The sequence below is a fragment of the Salmo salar genome, chromosome ssa01, assembly GCF_905237065.1.
Source record: "Salmo salar chromosome ssa01, Ssal_v3.1, whole genome shotgun sequence".
Taxonomy (NCBI): Eukaryota; Metazoa; Chordata; class Actinopteri; order Salmoniformes; family Salmonidae; genus Salmo; species Salmo salar.
The window spans coordinates 54,214,707-54,233,313 of NC_059442.1; the positions used below are offsets into that span (position 1 = coordinate 54,214,707).

Sequence of the window (18,607 nt, forward strand, 5' to 3'; positions counted from 1 at the left end):
TCTGGAGGATTGTAGTGTCCGATACTCTTTGAGTTTACATGTATGTGTAAAACATGTTTTCACAGCCTAATTGATTTCACTAAGCCAGTCTATCCACAGCGCTCAACTGCTTAATTGAAATCATTAAATCATCTTACCTGTTTATTTGGGTGGAAATTAGTTAGTTATCAACCAATGATATTGATAACTAGCAAGTGGCTCACTGGTTAGTGTCAGCGGTAATGGAGATTAGTGTAGGAGGGAGGAGAGACTGGGTTGTTAACAGAACCACTGATGCATAACTGCACATGCTCACTCTGGCTCACTCGATACCCTCTGGTCCCCAGGTGAGCACAAGGCGGGGGACGAGAGCCCGGTGGAGAGTGGACTCCATGGTGACCGGCGTCCATCAGCAGGGCGACTGGCCCAGAGTGCGGAGAAGGACCTGCTCCGTCTGCTGGCTGAAGTCTGCTTCATCAATGCTGAGGTCAGATGACCACCTTTGACCCTTGACCCCTGTCCCTTAATATGCTGAGAAAATCTGTCTTCTAACGAAAACTTCTGTAGCCTTCAAACGGTTTGGCTTACAAACTGCTATGACCACTCTATGGTAAGATGAGACTAACGAACACGATGTTGTTCTTCATTTTTCTCGACAAGCATCACGGAACTCATCTGATGTCGGTACCGTCGATCTGCCAAGTTCTCTCCGTAGCGTACAAACAGTTTGGGCTACGCTCACAAGCCTTAAGACTCATCTGAAGGTTGCCCGGTACCACTTAAAAAAAATGAATGGAAGTGTATTCGGAAGTAGTTTAGTGGCCAATTTTGGGGGGGGAAATATGGATCCCAAAAAATATAAATCATTTCATGATCTTTCTTATATCTCTGATATTGGACAGACAATTTAAAACAAACTTCCTTTTGATTTATTTTTGGACTGTCTGTTTTTCTATGTATGAATCTGTTATTCAATGCTTTTCTATGGGCTAATAGCAGTAAAGCCAAATTCAGTGTTTCATCAAATAATGTTGATTCTAAAATCCAAAATCAAATTGCTAAACTATCCTTGGTATGACCATCTTAAAATAATTCCATATGTTAGCTTACTAGAACCCCCCCCCCCCCAATCCACAGAGGAGGGTGTATTATGATGTGAGATAGAGAGACCAGTTAGAGAGCTAACTTTGGTCAACTCTGAGTTCATCTCAGGATAACCGGGCACCTGAAAGTGGCTCACCTTTAATGGCAACGAATCCTTCAGAACTTACCTGCTCCGGGGAAGACTAACTCAGGGCCAACTCCAATTATCCTGAATGAAATCAGATTCTCCCCTTCTTGCAAAGATGGCGTCATCATCCCCTTCATTTGAGGAAAACAACTGAGTAAAGGTAGAGTCAGCGATATGATGTTTATTTAACAGAACGCAACATGCAACAATTTAAAATATTTTATTGAGTTACATTTCATATAAGGAAATCAGTCAATTGAAATAAATAAATAAATTAGGCCCTAATCTATGAATTTCACATGACTGGGAATATAGATATTCCTGGCTGTATCACAACCGGCTGTGATTGGGAGTCCCGTAGAACGGTGCACAATTGGCCCAGCATCGCCTGGGTTAGGGTTCGGCTGGGGTAGGCCGTCATTGTAAATAACAATTTGTTCTTAACTGACTTGCCTAGTTAAATAAAGGTTAAATAAACATGTACAAATATGCATCTTTTAGTCACAGATACCTTTAAAAAAAATGACCTCACAATGGGCCTCAGGATCTCGTCACCGTATCTCTGCATACAAATTGCCATCAATAAAATGCAATTGTGTTCATTATCCGTAGCTTATGCCGGAACATTCAATTCTCTGGCAACAGCTCTGGTGGACATTCCTGCAGTCAGCATGCCAATTGCACTCTCCCTCAAAACTTGAGACATCTGTGGCGTTGTGTTGTGTGACAAAACTTTTATTATCTCCAGCACAAGGTGGACCTGTGTAATGATTAGGGCTGTCCCCGACCCCAAAAAATATATTGGGCAACATTTGTTTTACTTGTATATTTCCATACATAAACACATTTTAATCAAATCAACTATATGACCTGAGCTTTTCTGATGCTTTAAGCGACCTGTTTGATGAAATATTTAAGACACACATGACTAGAGGGAGTCTGACCGCAGTTGATTTGATTGTGCCGCCTGGCTCAGACTTGATGCGCTGTTAAAAAAAAATACAGCGAGTGACTGTGACTAGCCCTCGTTGCCTTTCTCTCCTCCCTGCTGCAGCGACCACCACAGAACATCAGTGTGTGTATAGTGCTGTCTGTGTTGCTGAAGCTGCAACAAAATTACATCCATTTCTGACTGAAAAGTTATCTTACCAAAATCCCTAATTTGTTTAGGAAATAGATTGCATATTCCCTCAACCCTTGCTCTCTTTACGTGACACATGTATTCTTCGCATGCACGTGACCAATAGGGCCTGACCTATAGCATGATAACATCAATAAACTGGTTATATCAAACTATGAATACTGTAACACATGTGACAGCAAAATGGATGCAGAGGACGTGACAAATAAACTCGAAATGGGGGAAGGTTTATTGGTTGCTCATGAGGTAAAGGGGAAGTCAGATGTGTGGAATAAATTTGAGTAGTTGTGGAAAATAGGTATGGAGCAAGCGCTGTGTGTATATTAGGCCTATGTGTGCCAAACAGGTGCCGTTAAATTACAATAAAAAAATTATGACAGTTTGGAATGATGTAAACTACACAAAATAAATTATAAGTGTACCAGAGAGTCTGTAGAAGGAGATCAAAGAAAAAGGAGGGTTATTATTATTAATATAATTTTTTCTGACAATTTGGAACAGTGTAAACAACACTAAATAAATAATATCAGAGATGTTGGTCTAACAAAAAGTGTAAAGCCTTTATTACAGCATAGCAAAGATTAAAAACAGCCAAATTTGTGAAATCGTTGCGTGAGGCTTGGTGCTCACGGAATCAGTAGCCTATCAACCAAACACTCAAACAGACAACAGAAGCAAGATCTGTCTTATTTCCATTTGTTCTTAGAGAGGTTGACTCTTAAAAAAAAAAGTGCCCCATGTGACGATACACAAAACGTTTTAAGTTTCACCTCAGTTGTCAGACAGCCACAGGAGTTAAAATCATTGTTCTCTGAGTTCACCAGTTATATTTGCTGCCTTCGATGACTATGGCTGTGTAGCTGCCCGTTTGTCTCTTTGCTATTTGCTAAGTGGTGTTATTTGCTCCTTTGAGGCAGAGTTATGGGGAGGGCAAGTCATCATCAATATCATCCGAGGTTGTCCTTTACAGGCCACCATACACAAGCTCCGCTCTGAGGGGGTACAGCTCAACACCCCAGCCGCCCCTCCAGAGGAGAGAGGACTCCGCCTCTCTGAGGACAATCCACAGTGGGCTGTCTACAGGTGAGGACACATCATCAAATCAAATGTATTTATAAAGCCCTTACATCAGCTGATGTCACAAAGTGCTGTACAGAAACCCAGCCTAAAACCCCAAACAGCAAGCAATGCAGGTGTAGAAGCACTGTGGCTAGGAAAAACTCCCTAGAAAGGCCAGAACCTAGGAAGAAACCTAGAGAGGAACCCGGCTATGAGGGGTGGCCAGTCCTCTTCTGGCTGTGCCGGGTGGAGATTTGCACACACTCATGTTTTTTTTTTATTCTGTCCTAAAATGTATTTCCATTCAAAATCCTATTTTTCTTACCCTAAGCTTAACCTTTCACCCAAACCCTAAACCTAACCACTAAACCCTTACCTTAACCCTAATTCTAACCATAACCCTAATTGTAACTCTAAACCTAATCCCTAAGCTTATAATTGCTTTTGTCCTCATGGGTATGTGGAACATTTTCCGTGTTTTCCTATCCTCGTGGGGACTTTTGGGGATTTTAGGTCCCCACAAGGCTGGAAGAATACACACACACACACACACACACACACACACACACACACACACACACACACACACACACACACACACACACACACACACACACACACAAAACATGCAGATAAATGGACAAAGCACAGCATATAATTTTACATTAAATTTAAACACTATTATAACTTATTTGTGGTTCTCAATATGACCAGTCAAGTGTGTATATGTAGTTACGGAGCTTGGTTCACCAGTTTGTTACATGTAATATGTAGTGTGTTATACAGTATTGTCACAAGCGTCGTATAGAGGAGACCAAAGCGTGTTGCGTGCTCATAATATATTTTAATGAAAAACTAACACTTATACAAAAGAAACAAAAACGACAGCAAACAGTTCCATCAGGCAAAATACAACTAAACGGAGAACAACTACCCACGAAAACTAAAGGAAAAAAGTCTGCCTAAGTATGGCTTCCAATCAGAGACAACGATAGACAGCTGCCTCCGATTGGAAACCATACCCGGCCAAAACATAGAAATACAAACATAGAATGCCCACCCTCTATCACACCCTGACCTAACTAAACAGAGAAAAAACAGCTCTCTAGTTCAGAGCGTGACAAGTATATTAAAACTGTAGTGTGACTTCCTTTGTTTTCTCATATATTATGCACTGCCGACAACATAACTATTGTTCCCCTCCTTCCCACTCCCAGAGATTGGATCCAGGACTTATCTGCCTACGCCACCTCCAACTTCCTGCGGGCAGCCGAGCTGGGAGCAGAGATTCGCGAGGCCTGGGTGGTGGTCAACGCAGCCGTGTACTTATGGAACTACAACAGCCACCTGGTGGCAGCTGGGGAGCACCGACGCCTCCTGCCCACCTTCCAGAGAGCCGTGGAGCTGCTGAGACAGACCGGACACGCTGGGTAAGTCTAAGAGGAACATCTCACTGGACGGTAACACTTAAACACTACAAATTGTAACATTTTCTTGTTGCTGTCACACACTTAATGCTCATCAGCCTTTTAGTGACATAGTACATATGTGACCCGATTCAGGAACCTAGGCGTATGTCGCAAGTCACGACTTCACAGGAGAGCTGTTTGATCGTAAAATAAAAATAATAATCAAAATGCGTTTTTTGGCAGAAATGCCTTCTCGAACATGTGAACTTTCATCTGCCTTAATATCAAACTTGTATGTAGGGTTGCACAATTTGGGGAATATTCAGAGGTGGAAACTTTCCGTGGGAATTAACGGGAATATATGGAAATGAACGGAAATATATGCAAATTAATATTAATATCATTTAAATGTAGATGTTTTTTGCATTGGATATATTTACCATATCGTATGGAGACAGAAACATAAACCTTTTACCTTATCATAAGTACACATAATTGCAAATGATTAAATCCTTCCAATAGAAATACCAAAAAAAACTATTTAGTTACGAATTGAACTTTAATTAAATTAGTTGACTCTTCACATGGGATGATTTCACTGAACAACAAAAGAAAGGGAATATTGAATTATCCCCAATGATCCATCACATCTCCCTTAAACGTTTTCAACATACATCTGTAAAATGATAGTCTAGAAACTAAAGCTTTGGTTGTCTTCCTCTCAGGCTTCCATGTCTTCTCCCTGGACCTCCTCAATGTTCACCGCTTGAACATCAGACTCTGAGGCCTCATCTTCACTGTTACTTTCCAACCTTGTTGAGGATGGCTCATTGTCAGGCTCAAAAAGCCTCAAATTTGCCCGGATGGCCACCAATTTCAACCCTTGTATTGGTCAGCCTGTTGTGTGCTTGGTGTGTTTTTCCCAAACAAGGACCAGTTGCGCTCTGAGGCAGCTGATGTTGGTGGGATTTGGAGGATGATGGAGGCAACAGGGGAAAGAGCCTCAGATCCACAAAGTCCCTTCCACCAGGTGGCTGATGAGATATGTTGGCACCATAGGCCTTGTTGATCTCTGCACCAAACAGGATGCTCTTGCCAGCATACTTGGGGTCCAACATGTATGGGCGTGTATGGGCTTCAGGCAGGAGTCTTCACGCTTTTTAATTTATTTCAGAACTGAAGTTTCCTCTGCTTGGAGCAACAGTGAAGTGGGCAGGGCAGTACGGATTTCTTCTCATACATCTGCAAGCGGAGTCTGAACATCAGACAGTGTGGTATTGTCTCCCTCAATCCATGCAATGCCTACTGCTATAGGTTTCAGGAGTTTCAAGCTGCTTACCACTCTCTCCCAAAATGCATTATCCAGGAGGATCCTCTTGATGGGGCTGTCCATATCGGCAGACTGTGATATGGCCATTTCTTGGAGAGACTCCTTCCCCTCCAGGAGACTGTCAAACATGATGACAACACCACCCCAACGGGTGTTGCTGGGCAGCTTCAATGTGGTGCTCTTATTCTTCTCACTGCTTGGTGAGGTAGATTGCTGCTATAACTTGATGACCCTTCACATACCTAACCATTTCCTTGGCTCTCTTGTAGAGTGTATCCATTGTTTTCAGTGCCATCATATCCTTGAGGAGCAGATTCAATGCATGAGCAGCACAGCCAATGGGTGTGATGTGAGGGTAGGACTCCTCCACTTTAGACCAAGCAGCCTTCATGTTCGCAGCATTGTCTGTCACCAGTGCAAATACCTTCTGTGGTCCAAGGTCATTGATGACTGCCTTCAGCTCAACTGCAATGTAGAGACTGGTGTGTCTGTTGTCCCATGTGTCTGTGCTCTTATAGAATACTGGTTGAGGGGTGGAGATGATATCGTTAATTATTCCTTGCCCACGAACATTCGACCATACATCAGAGATGATTGCAATACAGTCTGCTTTCTCTATGATTTGCTTGACCTTCACTTGAACTCTGTTGAACTCTGCATCCAGTAAATTAGTAGATAAAGCATGTCTGGTTGGAGGGGTGTATGCTGGGCGAAGAACATTTTGAAATCTTATCCAATACACATTGCCTGTGAACATCAGAGGTGAACCAGTTGCATACACTGCTCGGGCAAGACATTCATCAGCATTTATCTCACTATGTTCCTCTATTTGGGTCAAAAGAAGCTGTTGCTATCGATAGGGTGTCTGGTTCATCATTTTCACCTTGAATAGAAATAGAGGAACTTTTGTCAGAGGTTGCTTGTTGTGAGCACTGAGGGAACTTTATGCACTTGGCCAGATGATTCTGCATCTTTGTTGCATTCTTCACATATATGATTTGGCACAGTATTTGTAAATGTACACAGCTTTTCCTTCTACATTAGCTGCAGTGAAATGTCTTCACACATCAGATTGTATGTACAGAGTATGACGCTCTTCTGTGCTTCCAGGGAGCCGGTGTTGTTGGTTATGCTATGTGATGCGGTGTCCCAGGGGCTGATCCAGCCCTGGTCTGTGTCGGCTGCTGGGCCGGGAACTGGCCAGGGAAGGGAGGACAGCGGAGGCAGGGGGGAGCTGAGGAAGAAAGGAGCCGGGAAGGGAGCCGAGAGGACAGGCAGCATCCACAGCCTCCCCCTCGACCATGCGGCCCTCCAGGACATACGGAAGGCTCTGGAGGTGTGTGTGTGTGTGTGTGTGGGTCAAGTAGTGAGCTAGCCAGGAGACGGGGCCATGGGAGATTTTAGAGGTGACTTGCTAATTGGGTTTGGCAGAGAGTCAGGTTCTATTATCCTTCAATGTGCTGTCAAGGGTACTCCCTCCCCTGAAGTGGTCTTAATTTGGGCTCTGCAAAAACAAACACCCTCTCTCCCACTCTGAGCTTATTGGGATAGGCAGAGGGCAGAGGTGGACCTGCATAGAGACCTGGACTGTATTACTGCAGGGCAGTTTGAGGGATCAGAGAGCTGTGCCTGTGTATTCCTCAAGGGCAGCCTCTGGTCTTCAGGTTTCCCAAGTTTCTCTGAATAAGTGATCTCTAAATAAGTTCTTTGAGGGCTGTTGAAACTCTTTCTGTCTTACATCTTAGTATCTGCAGTATCTTTCTCCTATCATTTTTTTTTTAAAGGGGGGGGCAAAAAAAATGAAAGAATCAAGGCAAATCAATATTTCTACAACTAGGGCTCTATTTTAACAAATCAATATATCTAACCTAGCGCTATGGTAAATCTTAGTGCAGCCGCTGTTGAGTTGTGGTTGTTTTTAAATATTTATTTTATTTTCACAGCGGGAATCATGGGCGCAATAGCTGGCGGTGGCGAGGAAAGGCTGGGTTTTGATGAATAAATAAGTTGCAGGTGTGGCGAGGGCTTGACCACTCACTGGCTAATAAATGTTCTCCATAGCTTAATACTGCATGCTGTTGTCTCAAGTTGTTTAGGCTATTGACAGTCTTTGCGTTATCATCAGCTCCAATTCGTCTGGAGGGAATGGAATATTCTCGTCCTAGTCCTTTGTGGATTGATACTGTTTATTAAATAGTGTACAGCAACAAATAATAGCAGTAACAGTAAAATACATTGTTTTGCTTAATGTTTGGCATATTTGCGGTCTACATTGTTCTATTTGGCTTCAACATGTAGGCCTAAATGTCTTTACGTATCACATTTTCACTTCTCCAGAAAGAAAATAACATTAGCTCCTATAAATTGTGAATTTAGCAAAAGCATGAGGGCAAAAACCTCAAATATTTCAAGGCATTCTCACGAGTAGAATATTTTAGAACCTTTCATTGATAGACTGCTTGGCTAATGTATGGCCAGAATAAACAAAAAAGATACAAAGACACATTGCTGTTGAACCAGACTTATAGTAGGGTAGCCTACTGCGGGCTTGGTTTTTAATCAAATAAAATAGAAAACAAGGAATTGGACAGGAAAATAACTTAAATATTTCTAAATATGAGGGTCACCGGCATCATCGAATCTCTCGGACCATATGGACACATACATTATTATTATTTTTCATTAAGCAAGGAAGCTGATGTTAGACAGGTAAATTGCCGAACTTGGTTGCAGGTTATGGCAAATGCCAGAGCGACAGTTTTTACAAGCCTAAATTGCCAAATACCGTGCATTTGACAATAGCGGCGCCTTAGAGGCAGCCAAAATTAGAGCCCCTAGTCTGTGTGAAACCCAAGTGACTCATTCTGACATTCATCCATCTTTTACAGAGATTGATCTGCTTTGTTTTAACTATTTCATGTGAATGAAGTGCATTTGTTCCCAATTGAATCCCATTTCCTCCATCTATTCTGCTTTTCTCCAAAGGGTCTGCTATATCATCAGCACATACTCTGGATAGAAGTAACTTTATCAGTGAATTATTAACTTAGTGTTCTCTTTCAGAACTGAAGATAAAAATGGTTCTCCATTTTCAACATATAGGCCTATATATCAGATAAGTCTTAGATAGCTGACTTAAACAAACTCAGATTATGCAATGGATTTTCTCTAGATACTGTCATATGTGAAACTCAGAGCTGCAAAGCCCCGGCTATGGAGTCCCAAGGTTATGAGTGTATGTGGATTCGAAAAGAGTATTGTGCAGATTCACATGGTTAAGCTAGTTACTTTGCTAACTGCTATGGTTATGCAAACAGTTTTTAACCCTTTTGCAAAGCAGACAGCCTAGCTGTTAAGAGTGTTGGGCCAGTAACCGAAAGGTCGCTAGTTCGAATCCCCGAGCCGACTAAGTGAAAAATCTGTCTGTGTCCTTCAGCAAGGCACGTAATCCTAATTGCTGCTCTAAGTCGCTCTGGATAAGAGCGTCTGCTAAATGACTAAAATGTAAATGTAACCCTTATGCTGTTATGGTTACTATGCTAACTTTTATTTCCCCCACTTTATGGGCTTTTAGCTGTGTGACTATGCACTGCACCTGTCTAATGGCAATGTGCCGGGAGAGAGCGTCCCTATCGCAGCGAGGAAGCAGGTAATTTCTACGTGGGTGTGGACCAAGAGGCTCCTCCAGCAGCAGATTGGACAGAAGCTGGACATTGATGATGAGGTACAGTAACATAACAGTTGTCACGTCCTGACCAGCAGAGAGAGCAATTGTATTAGTTTTGGTCAGGACGTGGCAGGGGTTTTTGTGTTATGTGTAGATTGGTTGTTGGACTCTCAATTGGAGGCAGGTGGTTCTAGTTGCCACTGATTGGGAGTCCTATAAACAGGTGTGTGTTTTCCTTTGGGGTTGTGGGTAGTTGTTTTTGCACTGTGTTTTGTGTGCCTGCAAAACTGTTCCTGTCGTGTTTATTGTTTTTTTTTTCCTGTGGATGCTTTACTTGTGTTTATTAAAAATATGAGTATCCACATTCCCGCTGCGCCTTGGTCCATTCCTGACGACAGACCTTACAACAGTCCAAGTCTCCCTTGAGAAATATGTTTTCTGACCTCAATGGGACTTCCTGGTTAAATAAAGGTGAGATAAAATCAAATAAAAACATGCTCACCCATTCAAGTTAGTCAGTATGATGAGCTGTTCATGAATCTGCCTGGCTGTCAGCCCAGCACCTCAAGCTCAACCTCGACAAGACGGAGCTGCTCTTCCTCCTGTGGAAGGCCTGCCCGTTCCAAGACCTCCATCACGGTTGACAACTCCACAGTGTCTCCCTCCCAGAGTGCAAATAACCTTGGCTTGACCCTGGACAACCCTGTCGTTCTCCACAAACATCAAAGCAATGACTCTTCTGCAGGTTCATGCTCTACAACATCCAGAGTACAACCCTACCTCGCACAGGAAGAGGCACATGTCCTAATCCAGGCACTTGTCATCTCCCTTCTGGACTACTGCAACTCTCTGCTGGCTGGGCTCCCCGCTTGTGCCATCAAACCCCTACAACGCCGCAGCCCGCCTGGTGTTCAACATTCCCAAGTTCTCCCATCTCACCCCAGTTCTCCGCACACTCCACTGGCTTCCAGTTGAAGCTCGCATCCGCTTCAAGACCCTGGTGCTTACCTACGGAGCAGCAAGGGGAACTGCCCCTCCCTACCTTCAGGCTATGCTCAAACCCTACACCCCAACCCAAGCATTCCGTTCTGCCACTCCGTTCTGCCACCTCCCGCTCAGCCCAGTCAAAGCTTTTCTCTGTCCTGGCACCCCAATGGAGGAACTAGCTTCCCCCTGACTCCCATCCCCTTCACTCAAAAGTCAGTCACAGCAGCTGCCAGACAAGGGGAAAGAGACTTCTTCAAGTATGGGGATTATTTTATTCCAACAGCCATTAGGCTGTATAATCGATAGTTTGTTGTTCCATCGAGTATACAGCATATTGCGTTTTCACTTTAAATGTGTAGCTATAGCACTTTGAATGAATTCTATGGTGTAGTTTCTGTTTCATGTTTTATGTACTGTCTTTTTAAGCACATGACCAAATGAATTTCCCCTGATCAATAAAGTTGATCTGAATCTGAAGGACAGAGTACCTGCCCATCTTTTGAAAATGTCTGAACCCCCCCCAAAACACAACTAACTAACACCCTTGCCTTTTGTAAACTAAAACTTGCACTTTACTTTTTTCTACTAGCACTGGCTTTGTTAATAGCTACTTTGAGGAAACTATAACTGAGATGTAGTTGTCTCACCTAGCTATCTTAAGATGAATGCACTAACTGTTTGTCGCTCTGGATAAGCGCGTCTGCTAAATGACTAAATTACAAAATGTGGTTATTTCCCCAGACTCTGAGTCAGTGCAGTGTTAATGTGAGAAGAAATATGATTCATCACCCAACCGTCTGTATATAGTAAATCATTGTTTTAACTCAAGTTACAGTCATGGCCAAAAGTTTTGAGAATGACACAAATATTCATTTCAAGTCTGCTGCCTCAGTGTCTTTAGATATTTTTGTCAGATGTTACTATGGAATACTGAAGTATAATTACAAGCATTTCATAAGTGTCAAAGGCTTTTATTGACAATTACATGAAGTTGATGCAGAGTCAATATTTGCAGTGTTGACCCTTCTTTTTCAAGACCTCTGCAATCCGCCCTGGCATTCTGTCAATTAACTTCTGGGCGACATCCTGACTGATGGCAGACCATTCTTGCATAATCAATGCTTGGAGTTTGTCAGAATTTGTGGGTTTATGTTTGTCCACCTGCCTCTTGAGGATTGACCACAAGTTCTCAATGGGATTAAGGTCTGGGGAGTTTCCTGGCCATGGACACAAAATATTGATGTTTTGTTCCCCGAGCCACTTAGTTATCACTTTTGCCTTATGGCAAGGTGCTCCATTACGCTGGAAAGGCATTGTTCGTCACCAAACTGTTCCTGGAAGGTTGGGAGAAGTTGCTCTCGGAGGATGTGTTGGTACCATTCTTTATTCATGGCTGTGTTCTTAGGCAAAATTGTGAGTGAGCCCACTCCCTTGGCTGAGAAGCAACCAAAAACACATGAATTGTGTCAGGATGCTATACTGTTGGCATGACACAGGACTGATGGTAGCGCTCACCTTGTCTTCCCCGGACAAGCTTTTTTCCGGATGCCCCAAACAATCGGAAAGGGGATTCATCAGAGAAAATGACTTTACCCCAGTCCTCAGCAGTCCAATCCCTGTACCTTTTGCAGAATATCAGTCTGTTCATGATGTTTTTCCTGGAGAGAAGTGGCTTCTTTGCTGCCCTTCTTGACACCAGGCCATCCTCCAAAAGTCTTCGCCTCACTGTGCGTGCAGATGCACTCACACCTGCCTGCTGCCATTCCTGAGCAAGCTCTTTACTGGTGGTGCCCCGATCCCGCAGCTGAATCAACTTTAGGAGACGGTCCTGGCGCTTGCTGGACTTTCTAGGGCGCCCTGAAGCCTTCTTCACAACAATTGAACCGCTCTCCTTGAAGTTCTTGACGATCCGATAAATGGTTGATTTAGTTGCAGTCTTACTGGCAGCAATATCCTTGCCTGTGAAGCCCTTTTTGTGCAAAGCAATGATGACGGCATGTGTTTCCTTGCAGGTAACCATAGTTGACCGAGGAAGAACAATGATTCCAAACTCCACCATCCTTTTGAAGCTTCCAGTCTGTTATTCGAACTCATTCAGCATGACAGAGGGATCTCCAGCGTTGTACTCGTCAACACTCACACCTGTATTAACGAGAGAATCACTGACATGATGTCAGCCGGTCCTCTTCATAACATTCTGGAGTATATGCAAATTGCCATCATACAAACTGAGGCAGCAGACTTTGTGAAAATTAATATTTGTGTCATTCTCAAAACTTTTGGCTACGACTGTACAGTATCACAAGGGGATAGTGAGTCATTTATTCATTGCAAATGTCAGTCTCATTGATATACTGTAGATGTATGATTGTGCCTGTCAGAGATAGCGTTGTTAAGACATCTCTATGGTTTTGACTGGTAAGCCACGGTACCATTGTGATGAAATATTCAGTTGTATCTTTATCTCTTTTTGTCTTTCCAGTGTAAGAATGAGGCAGTGTCAGCCATGACACGTGTGTTGGTAGGAGTGGAAATGCTGTTATGCAACAGTCACCCCAGGCAGATAGAGTTCTCTGTCCCTAGTCTCTCTACGGTAGGTCCTGCTTTCTTGGCCAGGCGGCAACAGATGCCTTGAGACCGTACTGGTAATCAGAGCGTTTGTTCATGTCTATGTCTGTGAATTTGGTCAAAAAAATGTTTCCTCAAACAAACATCTTATTTGATATGTTTTGTTTTCATTTCCTAGCCCTATAGGACTGTATGCATTTCCGTCCTGCATTCTTGCATCATTAAACCCCAGTTCTATGGATGCAGAGGACAGAGCACTCATTGCCTCTTTCTCCCTCATCTCCCTCCTCTTCTCCTCCTTCCCTACTATTTTCCTCTCCGCTCTCCTCACCTCTCCTCTCTCCATCCTCTCCTCTAGCTGGTCCGCATGGCGTCAGACTGCAAGTGGAGTGACCCTGTGGTCGAGCTGCAGGTGTGGACACACCTGGCTTGCTTCTCTCACCAGGCCCAGGACCACAACCTGGTCATGACCTGCAGCCACAATGCACTGCAGCTGGAGGCCGCTGCAGCTCAGAGGTTGAAGGTCATGGCCTATGCTCTGTAGGTGTTGGTCACTATGGTGACTTTGATTCCGTCTGTTTTACCAAGGCTGAAATGGTCAGATCTTCCCTGTATGTTTTACCTGATATCTACCCATTTCGGTCAATTTGCCTTTTAAATCAAAATATGGGATGGGATCAAGTGTTTTTTTTACATAGCAAGTTGAGGTGCAAATGACACCTACAGTAATGTCCACAAGAGAACATTACAATATACTCAGGGCCATATATGCAGTAATCATTTTATGTTACAACAATGTGCAATATACTATCATTGAATTACTTCAGTTAATGGTTATCTTCACGGCTTTAAGGTCCCACTCTTTGTAGGATTCTGACAGTCAGTCATTGTAAAAAAAAATGGTGACTGTCAGTGTCTACGTTACTGTAGCAGTGACATTTTGTCAAATTCCTGACTGGCTGACTGATTCTCTGAATGGCATATTTGTCAGCTTATTTAATAAAAAAATGTTTGACCTTTTCAAGTTACAGCCGGTCGGCCGTGCAGGAGATGTTGAGCAATGCTGCATGTCTAAGAGGAGTGAGCATGGTCCACAAGTCAAATGGACATCCTCACAGTTACAGAGAAGCCTTGCAGATGCTCCAGTCCAGTGTCAGGTTAGTTTCTGTTTTCTGTAATTCCTAAACAATAGACTGCTCATTACTTTGTTCTCTTTTTGTCTCCCCTACATCTACCTTTATTTCACTTTGTTGCTTTGGCTACAGTATCTCTTTCTCTCTCTCGTTCTCGATCTGTCTTTATTTTACTCTCCATTTCAACCATCTTCATATCCATTCGTGCCATAGCAACCAATGCTTTCTCTCTTCTTCAGCTATGCGGAGCGGGCAGGTAACTCTGTCCTGTGTATGGCTACAGCGCGCCACTACTGGAACAACTGCCTGCCCTTGACTGAGACCTCACTGGAGAGACAGCAGCTCCGACAGCCTCTAGAGAAGATCCTGAAAGCCCTGGTCCACACCAGCAAGAAAGACCCAACTGTAAGAACCCCATCTTGAACTAGCCTGGTCGCAGATCTAGTTTTATAGCAAACTCCTGTCGAATTTGTCATGTTTCTCTGGTACAAGCCCCTCTCCACATTGGCTTCTGTACAGTATGTGTATCATTGGTGCTGTCACTGTAAAAAATACTCCTATTCAATCAAGTGGGGTTTGAAGTGTTCATGTGTATGATTCATTTTCTCTGGTGGTTTAAGCAGGGGGAAGAGAAGGGAGGGGCCTCCCTGACTGTGATGCCCTCTGTGACCTCATCGCTGGAAGCCTCAAGTGAGTCCCCACACAAACTTCAAATGTTCATACCGCACAAACCTTTGACTGCTGTTTCACAGCTAACTACTACTTTTTTTCTATAATCTTGTTTATGACTTTAATTCCATAAGCCTGCTTATTTATTTATTTCCAAAACGGCCTGTCTTGTGCTGTATCATTCTCAAACACCACTAGTAGACATGATAGATGAAGTCCCATTCCCACGCACACCAGTAGGCCATTAGATCTGTGGCATTTACATCCAAGCAGTCACATAGAGTAGTGCTTTTTCCTGAAGTTCTGTTAAGTTCTGTCACCCAACCTATTCACTCTCTACAGAGAACTTCAGGAAAAAACGCTACTCTATGTGACTGCTTGGATGTAAATGCAACAGATCTAATGGCCTACTGGTGTGCGCATCCAAATGATTTTTTATTCTCATTCTCTATTCCTCTCTTTCTGTGTCTGTGCATTTGTGTTTGCATGTGTGTGTGTGTGTGTGTGTGTGTGTGTGTGTTTTATCTATACATTTTTGTGTGTGCGCCTCTGTCTGTGTGTGCGTGTGTAGGCATGGGGAGCCCTGAGGATGACCTGACCCTGAGAGCAGCCATGTACAGCCTGCTGTTCCACATCCACGCAGACAGCTCAGATTGGACAGGAGCTCTGACATTGCTGGAGCAGGCTATCAGAGACATGCCCCGCACCAGACACAGGCTGTGAGTGCTGGAGAGAAATGATGCGGGGAATAAGGGAAAATAATGGGGAAGGCCAGGAGGAAAGGGAGAGAGGAGAGAGATGAAAGCGGTTAAAGGCCGTGAGTACTACACTGACAATAGGAGTAAACAGGGGATAGAAATGGTGAAAGGAGAGGAGAGGGGGAGCGAGAGAGAGAGAGAGCGAGAGAGGGAAGAGGTTATACAGGACTGCAGACTCCTATCACTGCGTCATCACATTTCTGTGTGCTTATTTGTACGCATGTTAATATGCCTCGATATGAATATGACGCTGTAAATAATTATGTGTGTTTTATTTTGGATATGGGTAATTCCATCATTATGGAGGCCTCAGCAAAAAAAGCCTGACCCTAATTGGGTGAATAAGCATAAAATATGTTTGATTTGTCAAATCCTTTGCTTAAACAATTCGTTTTTTGGGGGGGGGGGGTTTCAGCTTTTGTGAGGGCTTTTCAGAGCGTCAAATCCTTAGTAATGAAAACATTAGGTCTTGATAGTTTAGCCGGAGGAAATTATGCCCTTAATAAAGCATCACACACGTTTTTCAGTGTTTGAAAAGGAAATATGAAACGTAACTTTTTCATGGCAATTATCACAATCATATTTCTGTGGAGTTACCCATGTGTGAGAATGTGATACCCTTTTCACACTACTGAGCCAAGATAAGCTGTACTGTGCTGGCCTGGTTACACATCCACATAGTTACTGGAAATGATAATATGAAAAGAAAATGTCTGGGCCAGCACATTATGGTTTGGGTTGGCACAATGGTGGGAAAAGGGCATGAGAATGTGAAACTGTGCTTGTCTTTCCCCATGACTGTGCCCTAGGCTCCTGTTCAAGCACCGGGTGCTGGTGAAGGCTCGGCTGGGGGAGAGTGTGGTGATAGACATGCAGAAGTTCCGGGATGAAGGGGAGCTCTACTGCTCCCACATGTGGCACCGAGTGGCGCTGTGTTCTGGGGAGATGCTACAGCAGTTGGCCTGCTACCAGAATTCCATTACTTCTTTACTGGTAAGGAAAGGGGATACCTGGTCAGTTGCACAACTGAATACATTCAACCGAAATCTGTCTTCCGCATTTAACCCAACCCCTCTGAATCAGAGGTGCGGAGGGCTGCCTTAAACTACGTCCACGTCATCGGCGTGGGCATAGAGCATTTGTGTTTACTGAATCCACCAGATCATGTAGTAGGGATGACCAGGCATGTTCTCTTGATAAGTGCGTGAATTGGACAATTTTCCTGTCCTGCTAAGTATTCAAAATGTAATGAGTACTTTTGGGTGTCAGGGAAACTGTATGGAGTAAAAAGTACATTATTTTCTTTAGGAATGTGGTGGAGTAAATGTTGTCAAAAATATAAATTAGTAAAGTAAGTGCAGATACCAAAACAAATGACTTAAGTAGTAATTTAAAGTATTTTTACTTCTGTACTTTATACCACTGCACATGCACAAACATATACACACGAAGACACATTCATGAGCAAACACACACACACACACCTACACCACACACATACACATTCACTTTTGCATTTTCACTTTTGATTACTTTACATACACACAGTTCTTCAGTGTGCTCTTCGAAGTGTGAAATATTGCCGCAGTTCCTTGCCAGGTCTGAATCCAAGTGGCCCTATTGAGCTAAGGGACTCTAGTAGCATCTAGTGGAAGCTTAGTGTTATTGCAGCCAGGCTCTGTGCATTGCTTACGCTGTAGCTTTGTATGGGTGAACCTTATGGGTTTGTTGTGTTTGTGTAGAGTGTGAAGAGTCAGTGGCAGAAGGCGGATTTCCTGTTGGAGTTTGGAGAGTGGCTGTACTGTCAGAACTTTCCCCTTGCTGATGCCCAGCACCAGATACAGTGGGCTATCGACATCCTCCTGCACATGATCACTGACCAGGAAGAGAGCAATGGTATGTTTTTGCTATGTGTTTGTGTGATTGCTATGTAAAGGTCTGTTTAGTTACTGAAGAATCGTAAACAATGTCCTTTTTTTCTTTTCATTTTAATTAATAGAGAAGACCTGTTCCAAGGGAAGCAAACTGAATGAACTGGAGAGGAGAGAAAATTCCCAAGGAGGTACTGATTTCTCTTGGGATGAGTCTACACATTTATGTTGAATGCTGTGCGTGCGTGCTTGTACATGGACACCAGACTTGTGTTCAAATACTATTTCAGATGTTTTCAAATATTTTAGCAGGGGTTGCTTGAGCTTGCCTGGACCCAAAATAATATTTTCAAAACTGCAACCCTGCCACTAGCACTACAGACAGACCAGAGCGAATGGGAAAGTATTTTAAAGATTTAAAATGTGTTTGAACCCAGGTGGACAGTATGTGGGGAAATCCGACCCGAGTTAAGCACGCGTAACTGGAACGAAATTCCCTTTTTATGCAGTTTACTCTCTATGCGTATTCTGACCTTGAACTTTAAGCATGAGAATAGAATCCTATTCACCATTTGAGATCTAAGAGGTGTGTCTACAGATACGCCTCATTCTGACTTAATTCCCTCATAATTCCACCACCTTTACTCACAATGAAATTATGATTAAGGTCGAGCAACCTGTCGGTCCCAAGTGGAACAACATCCACTTAATTTTTTGGAAATAACACCATTCTCCCTGCACTGTAATTTACAAATTGATAAGGGCTAGGTAAATGGATTAAGCCGTTTGGATAAGGGGATTGTAA

At 43.3% G+C, this 18,607-nt stretch overlaps 1 protein-coding gene across 7 annotated transcripts in view; it reads left to right on the plus strand.

Annotated features, from left to right (window-relative positions):
- Nucleotides 1-18,607, plus strand: part of cfap46 (cilia and flagella associated protein 46) — a 95,012-nt gene that overhangs the window by 28,461 nt on the left and 47,944 nt on the right. For 6 of the 7 annotated variants that reach the window (XM_014200152.2, XM_014200140.2, XM_014200162.2 and 3 more), the window contains 14 exons: nucleotides 327-466; nucleotides 3,322-3,434; nucleotides 4,628-4,840; nucleotides 7,260-7,485; nucleotides 9,724-9,873; nucleotides 13,286-13,396; nucleotides 13,730-13,911; nucleotides 14,397-14,528; nucleotides 14,744-14,909; nucleotides 15,125-15,194; nucleotides 15,745-15,892; nucleotides 16,741-16,924; nucleotides 17,674-17,827; nucleotides 17,931-17,993. In XM_014200152.2, the coding sequence (XP_014055627.2) occupies nucleotides 327-466; nucleotides 3,322-3,434; nucleotides 4,628-4,840; nucleotides 7,260-7,485; nucleotides 9,724-9,873; nucleotides 13,286-13,396; nucleotides 13,730-13,911; nucleotides 14,397-14,528; nucleotides 14,744-14,909; nucleotides 15,125-15,194; nucleotides 15,745-15,892; nucleotides 16,741-16,924; nucleotides 17,674-17,827; nucleotides 17,931-17,993 (2,052 nt within the window). The remainder of the gene's footprint in view (nucleotides 1-326; nucleotides 467-3,321; nucleotides 3,435-4,627; nucleotides 4,841-7,259; nucleotides 7,486-9,723; nucleotides 9,874-13,285; nucleotides 13,397-13,729; nucleotides 13,912-14,396; nucleotides 14,529-14,743; nucleotides 14,910-15,124; nucleotides 15,195-15,744; nucleotides 15,893-16,740; nucleotides 16,925-17,673; nucleotides 17,828-17,930; nucleotides 17,994-18,607) is intronic. The other variant, XM_014200148.2, reaches the window with a different exon arrangement.